At 36.3% G+C, this 8,162-nt stretch overlaps 1 protein-coding gene across 6 annotated transcripts; it reads right to left on the bottom strand.

Annotated features, from left to right (window-relative positions):
- Positions 1 to 474: 474 nt before the first annotated feature.
- On the bottom strand, positions 475 to 7,730 carry Su(var)2-10 (E3 SUMO-protein ligase Su(var)2-10). 6 transcript variants are annotated; one of them, XM_068287851.1, is made up of 9 exons: positions 7,460 to 7,730; positions 6,049 to 6,744; positions 5,735 to 5,975; positions 5,437 to 5,671; positions 4,355 to 4,521; positions 4,199 to 4,287; positions 3,981 to 4,125; positions 1,981 to 2,160; positions 1,364 to 1,811 (listed from the first exon to the last, which is right to left on the bottom strand). In XM_068287851.1, exons 1-9 carry the CDS (start codon positions 7,565 to 7,567, stop codon positions 1,801 to 1,803), a joined length of 1,872 nt encoding a protein of 623 aa, XP_068143952.1. In that variant the 5' UTR covers positions 7,568 to 7,730; the 3' UTR covers positions 1,364 to 1,800. The 6 variants fall into 6 exon arrangements, with proteins under 6 accessions (XP_068143953.1, XP_068143954.1, XP_068143952.1 ...); XM_068287854.1 differs by lacking the exon at positions 7,460 to 7,730 and adding an exon at positions 7,013 to 7,295; XM_068287855.1 differs by lacking the exon at positions 7,460 to 7,730 and adding an exon at positions 7,076 to 7,295.
- Positions 7,731 to 8,162: the final 432 nt, after the last annotated feature.

Here is an 8,162-nt window from a genome sequence, read left to right as displayed (position 1 = left end):
CGTCTTCTTAACTACAGTCCAGCTGGGACGTCTATGGGAAAGCAGCGCCATCAGCGAAACATTGACTAGTAGGGAAGCAAAATCCGGTGTCAATATAGTTGACTTGCAGTTGAGGGCGGAGCTAAGGCTTAGTCCTGTCAAATGCATAAATGAACCAATTCCAATAATGGACAAATTCTCCAACTGGCTACGCTCCATATTTATAATGGGGCAATTTAGAAAGAAATATATATGTATATCTTGTATTGTAGAAACTAAACAAAAAAGTGAGTAACCAAAAGGCAAAGGCATGGAAAACACAAAGCCTACCAAATGTAGACTATTGTTCATAGTCGTAACGGAAAAGTGGGGATCAACCCCCCATGGTGAAAAGCACAGCAACAGGTTTGCTTTTCGATAGGTTTCGATAAATGTGGCCGCCAACTGCTGTAATTTAAAAAATGCAGTGCAAAGACCAAAATAAATACATAAATCTGCCTAAAAATAAATTTTATTTCTATTATATACTTGTAAACAACTGATAACTCTTTCAAAGTTGCGTGCCTTAAAATATCCTTTAATATGTGGGAGTGGTCCAACTGTTTTGTTGTTGTAGAATTACTATAAATTCTTTGGCGTTTTGCCTGTTATTACTTATTACTTTACTTGTTTGTAACTTAAGGTGAATCTAAAAGCTCAATTACAGAATCATCTTTAACATCTTGCTTACGCAATTTTGGTTTAGGCGAAAGGTTAACATCTTTAGCTTCTTCTGAAAATAAAAGAAAATTATATTGTTTCTCGGTTAAAATAAAAATGCAGAATGAAAAATGATAAACGGTAATACTAATCAATTCAATCCCATTCAATGACAAATAAAACAACATATGCCCATTTTTACAAAATATTTAATTTTTCATAATTCTCATAAACTTTTCTTGTTTTTTTTTTTTTTTTTTGCATACAATACATATATATGTATATACACATATATCCACAGATATATATACATATATATTTTTTATATTGTATTTTTATGCACATGTTGGTAAATACAATGTCAAAGTTCGGTAATCAAAATGCTTGTGAGTTTCGAACGATCTTGTGATCTTGTTCTTTGTGTGGGCAATTATCGTAATTTGATTTCAATTCATCGGCTTAAATAAATACAACGGTCAAGGATAATTGATATTTTTGTTTTAATTTAATAACTATTAAGGTGTATTCTCCATTAAAAAAATGTATAACCGAAAGTGATTTCCGGTAAAAGACATTAATAGTTGATCGAATGTCTTTGTGTTTTGTTGGTAGCTTTTTTTTCAAGCAAAATATTAAAAAGTTGAATGTGTCCATCCCATAAAGAATAGAAAGAAAATTCCATAACTAGTTTTAACTTATTATATTAACTTAAAAAATCGAGATGCAGATGTGCAATTCAATCCTTCTCAAGGCTTCTCATTGTTGATAGGACATTTTGTTTGCGTGTTTAAGTCTTAAATATTAACATTTGATGTATGTGTTTATGCTAGGGCTATTCTTGGTAAATTAATTAAATATATAATATACGTAAGTGTAAAATTATGATGATTTTAATTATAAACTTGTGTCTGGCTGGAGCAAGCACAGGAAAGAGGACAACAGAACGGGTGACAAAACAGTAAAAGTTGCAGTTTATTGCATTTTATCATCACAATACGGGTGGGTGGGGTTTGGATGGATGTGGGAGGGTTGACCACCAAGGACGACGACGACGATGATGACAACAACAACAACAGCAACAGCAAATCAGTTAATGGGCCGCACTTTCTCTGGGCAGAGAGTCTATCTAAGCCCTGCAAACACACAAAACAAATTTGGATTTACTGTTAATAGCCTCTGGGATAAGTAAGCAAGCCAAATGGGAAAGATGTGGGAGTGGGAAGGACTAGCTAACTGGTAAATTTCAATAAAATGCAAATCAGAATTATATCGTCTGAGGTCGTGGAGTGATTCTCTATGAACCTGTAACTGTGGCCGAAGACGATGCTGCAGCTGCAGCCGCCACGGCAGCAGCCAGCGACTCCAGCAGACTCGCATTGGCATGAACTGCAGCTGCAGTCGGCGGCATCGGCTGTTCCAACCCAGTCGAGGACATTCGTTGATCTGGTTGTGGTTGTTGTTGTGCCTGCTGTTCGGGGTATTCTTCGGCAGCAAAAGGGGAAACACAAAAAATAGAGATAGATCAGACAGCAAGGTAGGAAGAGAAAGAACAAAAATGCTCGAATTACTACACTTTTTTCATTGATATCCTCTCAACACATAATAATATACATGAAAAAACAAAAAACTAATATGAATTTAAAAAAGCACCTATGAAGAACTTATGCAACTTAATAATAGACAAATTCATTTTAAGCTATCCACACGAGGTTTATGTAAACAAAGTTCGTTAAAAGAATAATTTAATAATTTAAATATGAGGAATTTTGCATATAAAAATGTAAAATATTGATATTTTAGCAGTCGGACTCCTCTTCTAGACCCTTACAGACACTTCTATTTGATAATCCTGCCGAATTTCCAATTGGTTTGGTTTCCTCAAAGTCAATGTCTGCATCTGAGATTGCTTGGGTAGAGCAAAGACTTTGTACAAATTGCTTCATCACAGGCTTCCAATTTTGAAAACAAACAATGGTACAGGAAATAGTCAGCCCCAATAGAAATCGTGCCACATAAAAAATGAGATAGCTCACTTGCTGAACTGAAACATCGGATGCCATAATGCCATGCGTTAAACTTTCGCAAATTATTTTCACTAAAATGAGTAGCCGTATCCACACTTGGACTAGCAAAACATCTACCACATACAAAATGACCACCGATTCTACAAGCAGCAAAGCCAAACGCCGGAATGACAACGACCCTATCATATTCCCACTCGTTGGTCGCCACTGAACAAGCAGAGTTAGCAATGTAATATTAACCAGAACGGTGCCAATATCTGGTGACAATATGAAAGCATTGCAATGGAGGGCTGAGATGAGACTCAAACCACTTAAACGGACAAAAGTTCCAATAGCGACAATACACAGATTCTCAAATTGAACACGCTTCATCATTCAAATTTAGCTTGATCCAGTAATTCCGAAAGAAATAAACAAATAATTTTCAATATTCACTGTGAAACAATTTTGTTGTAGTCAAAGAAAATAAACACAAATAATTATGGCAAGGAACAAATGGGAATCTCGATTAGGCTTGTCTAAATATCTATTATAGTCGAGTGATAAGTTTGAAGTTACTCGCCTGCCTCCAAATGATTTTAAGCTAGTTATTAAACTTCTGTTCTGTGTCTAGCAGATAAGTTTCTAAACCGATAAGTCAACTATTTTAACTTGTCTAAAAATAAGTCTCGTTATTGCGCATATAAAAAGATGTACAAGTATTATTAGATGTGCAAGTATTATTAAAACCTATTAAATTTGCAAAAACTGGTTAAGATCCATTAAAATTAAATTAAAATCATTTTAAAATCAGAATGCAGTGTCCCGTCTTCGACAATATAATAAATGGCTATTGAAAGTTTAAATGGAATGTAAAATGTAGCGAAATTAGACGGCTTTTGCTGCATAACTAGTTATTATGTCTTTAAACAATCAATGCAGTCTTTTTTACATTAATTTTTGTTATTTCTAAAACATTCCAAACGAACTGCAACAGTACCTTACTATTAATATCTTTCTGTCGAACATCATTCTATATCAATTTACACCTTGTTTTCTTTATTATTAGTATTCTTTTGTTTGATAATATAAAATATTTTCTTGAAATGAGACTGTTTTATACGGGAGTAAAAGCGTGAATGTGTGTGGTCTTTACAATCTATAACCTTAACATATTCCTATATAGATATATAAATATATATATGTATAATTATTTGTATTTTTTGCTATACAGGAGCTACGATTGGGGATTTGGGGATTTTGTTGCACTTTCTTATTGCAAATATGTATCCAACGTACCAGTTTCTTGCGGCGTGTAGGCACGTTGGCCACCACCGCTGCCACTATTACCATTCGCTGATGAGCTGGCAGCGGCTAGTTTAGTAGGCGGACGACGCTTGGCAAGCGGCATATCGTCATCTGAATCACTCAATGTTAGATCGACCTGGTGAATGGTGAAACAACACAAATGATTCGTTAAAAAATTGCATATATTGCATTCGATTTGGTCAACTTACTGTTTCACTGTTTGATGTCGATGTGGGCTGATCATCGGGCGCTGGTGATAGATCTCTTTTTACAGGATGTGCATCATCGGCAATCATTTCTGGAGTAAAAAAAATGTTTCATCAATTTATGATCTTAGCAGCTGCAACCATAGCCAGATCATTTACCTATATCATCGGAAATAACCTCAACCTTCTGCAGGGGTTTTGATGGTGTATCCAGAATCTGTGCCTCGCTGCGTAATCCTGGTGTGCTCCACGAGCCGTCTTGATGCAATTGAATTTCGGTGTCATCGCTTTTCAGCAGTGACGATCCTAATACCTCTTGAAAATAGCTGCAAGTCAAAATAGGAAACAGTTTTATCAATTATATTTTTTCGTAAGCAGTGGCAAGCATTATTTTATGCTAAGTCACTTAAAGTCATTCGAGTTGGGATGAAGAAAAAATGATGAATCTTTCATTGCATCAAAGAGATATTAGACATAACATAAAGCAAAGAGCAATATTTAAGCTAGTTCAATAGGAAAAAATGTTTAATTTCCCTCTGCTATACAAAAATATTCCTTCTTTGCTTTAAATGATCAGTATTATCCAAAATCTCTCCAAGCTTTACTTAAAGAGAACTAAGATTGTATACTGAGTAAATTATTCAGATTTTGATTAAGGTTGCAGTCGGTGCTAAAGAACTAAATAGTTCAAGAGTATATTAAAGCAAAGAAAAGTTTCCTAATTGAAATGTCTAATAATAACGTGAACGATAATGACATTTTTCTTACGATCTCGATAAACATCTAAAAAAAAAACATTTTTAGTTTAGTTTGACAAAAAACTGACGATTGTATCACATTAGTTTTGACAATTATACATAAATCATTTGATAACCATAAATCAAATTTACAAACAACATTTACACACAAACAAATATACACTTTCGTTTCAAAAATAATAGAATACGTAGTTTCGACTTTGGTTTAAACTTTTCCGTTGATGTAGATTACGTACAAAAAATAATATTTATTGAGTAGTAATATTATTGATTGTTCTGTCTTTTGATATTGACAAGAATTATTTTTTAGTTCTATAATATAAAAATGATCAATAATCAAATTTTCGATCTAAGCTAAATTTTTGTTGCCAATTCGTTTCAATAAAAATTATTCATATTTTTTATAGTAGCTCAAAGTGTTTAAATCAATTTACTAATTACTTTTACTAAATAGATATTGAGTTATGTCTTGACTACACTCACCCATCTATAACCAGATTGTCGTAGATAGCCGATTTATCGCACACCGGACAATTCCAGGTTGGCTTGCGTTCATTCATCTGCAGGTAGAGACTGGCGTCGAAGCACTGCAAGTGCGAACAAGTGGAGGCGCGACATGGCAGGAGCATCTTCATCTTGCCCAATGGACAATTGAGAGATACTTTTAGCATGGTGGTGGCTATTTCGCAGTCAGCATCTTCCGTAAGTTTCTCTTTAACTGCAGGAAAAGGAAATATAAATGAGTAACTTAAATTATAAATATTTTATTACCATAACTTACTCAGCCCTCGTGTGTAGTCTGCTGGTTTAACACCCTTAGTCTTCATGCGTTGTAGGAGCTGGGCAGATGTAAGTTTCTTTACCAGATACACAGCTAAACAGTAGCTTCGCGTATAGTCTGGACACCATTGCACCATGATGGTGTTTGTCACTGTAGGTGACAGTTTTACATTTGATGTTACGTTCACGGGACGAGGTGGACGTTTGGGCTCTACATTGGGGCGATTTGTCGGAATCACATTCTGCAAGAGTTATTGGAAAAAAGTTAAGTCTTTTTCAAAAGTTCATTGCACATAGAAAGTGGTGGGCACCTACAGGTAACTGACACAGTTTATTATTAACTTTAACATTAACTTGTGGCGGAAAGCAGTCTTCCTGATCGCACGACGTCTCCACGAGGCAGAACCTTAGTTGCACTTGAATGGCATGCTCGACCTTGGAACTGTTTCGAATATCCCTATTGGTAGCGATCTCTGTGGCTTGTTGCGGTGTTAGTGTGAAGTAAAAGGGAACTTCTTGGACTCGCTGTGTGTTTCGCGGCACTAGTGTCGATGGCTTGATTAGAGTTCCGAGTACATCGTAGAAAGCTAACTTTTTCAGTCGCACATCCGGATGAATGGGCAGCTGGGCATTGATGTTGTGTGCATGGAGGAATGGCAACACATTGGCAGGATTCGCATTGCCAGCCACCGACATTTGCGCACCCGGCACAGGTACCTGGGCTTGTGCGCCGCCAACAAGACCAGCAGGATTAGGCTGCACAGACGGCGGCAGCTGCATGTGAGAGTACATTCTGGTTGGGTCGATGTACTGCAGGGCTGCGCTTTGTTCTTGCACGGACTGGGCGTAGACCTCCTGAACTTTGGGGGCTAATAAATCTAAATTGGTACGCAGGAACGAAAGAATGCGGCCTTGTAAATCGGTTTTTCGTCCAGCGAAGGAAATGTTTAGAAATGACAGGATCTTTTGCAGCTCGACGACGCGGAGCATCTGCACCATTTGCTCACATTCCTACAGGATTATCAAGAATAAGAAAGAAATAGTATGCATCATTTTTATGTTTGCCAAAAAGCGGGACTTCAAGCCAAATACACATACACATTTATTTGGTGTAATTGTATGCGTAGGTCACATTTATATGTATGTATGTATTTATGTAGATGTGTGTGTATGTATGTATGCATATGAAAGAAAGTGCGTCCGGCTTGTAATTTTTTACAATGTAGCCCACATATGTACTTCTTTTGCAGCAAAATCCACATTCAATTGTCACACTTACATTTGTAATACTATTTTATCATTAAACTAAACGACTTTGACTCGTTTATATCCATTAATGTACCTTGCAACAATGGCAATGGCGTTCACGATCCACGAAAATGAGTGCAGTTAAGACCGAATTTTTTTCTACTACCCAACATTAACAACTAAGAATCTAACTAATAGTCAAAGGCAACTAGTTTGTTTGTAAACTGCCGTCGCTCTTACAACAAATAATTCTACAGATATATTTTTAATCACACACACGAATTATTTGTCGGTCTGAGGAAATATGGCGGATGGCGGCAGTGTTGTGCGACGCCAAGAAAACTAAGTGTTGGTGTATGTACAGCGGCGTCAGCTATTTAGATGGCGCCACTGGATATTGACGGCATATGCCTTATCATTAAATTTACATTCCCAAGAAATTATTATTTATTTATTAATATCTAGACTTCAATCGTACCTTATATTTGCCTGCATCAAAGGTGTTTGGCGCCGATGTATTCGGTGGATTGGTTGCTGCAGCGTTTTCAGCCGCCTGGGTTCGGGTTTGAGAACGAGTCTTACGCATTCTTAAGTCTTGCGATTAACGCAGCGATTGTAACTCTAAAGCAATTAAAATCGTCACACTCATAACACATAAATTGTTCACAAATTTGTATCATTCAACATTAAACAAAACCGCTTAAAAAAAACACTGTGCTGGGCAAATGTTTACTATTGCTGCTCTGATGTTGGTATTGGAAAATTCACAAATGTAGGAAAAAAAACGCTATATATTAGGACCAGTTTTGGTGAACATGAATTTGTTGGCGCTGCCACAAATTTTAAGTGCTAAGGGTCTGAATTCCAAAACAGCTGAATCTGGCCGGAAAAAAGCTGAAATGACATCAGTGCATGTGGATGTGGTTCCAACATGCATACGAACGAGAGAGAGAAAGAAATTGGTATTGGAAAATTCACAAATGTGGGAAAAACGCTATAAATAGGACCAGTTTTGGTAAACATGAATTAGTTGGCGCTTCCAACAAATTTTAAGTGCTAAGGTCTGAGTCGAAGTGCTAAGGGTGGAGTCCAAGTGCTATGGTAGGCGGGGAGGTTTAACTTTTTGAAGCATTTCGGCACTTGTTATATATATTATTTATTATAAACATTAATTATTATTA

The sequence above is a fragment of the Drosophila tropicalis genome, unplaced genomic scaffold (genome assembly GCF_018151085.1).
Source record: "Drosophila tropicalis isolate 14030-0801.00 unplaced genomic scaffold, ASM1815108v1 contig_573, whole genome shotgun sequence".
In the NCBI taxonomy this organism is placed as follows: Eukaryota; Metazoa; Arthropoda; class Insecta; order Diptera; family Drosophilidae; genus Drosophila; species Drosophila tropicalis.
Note: the sequence above shows the minus strand (reverse complement) of the source record. Positions and strands in the feature narration are given on the sequence as shown.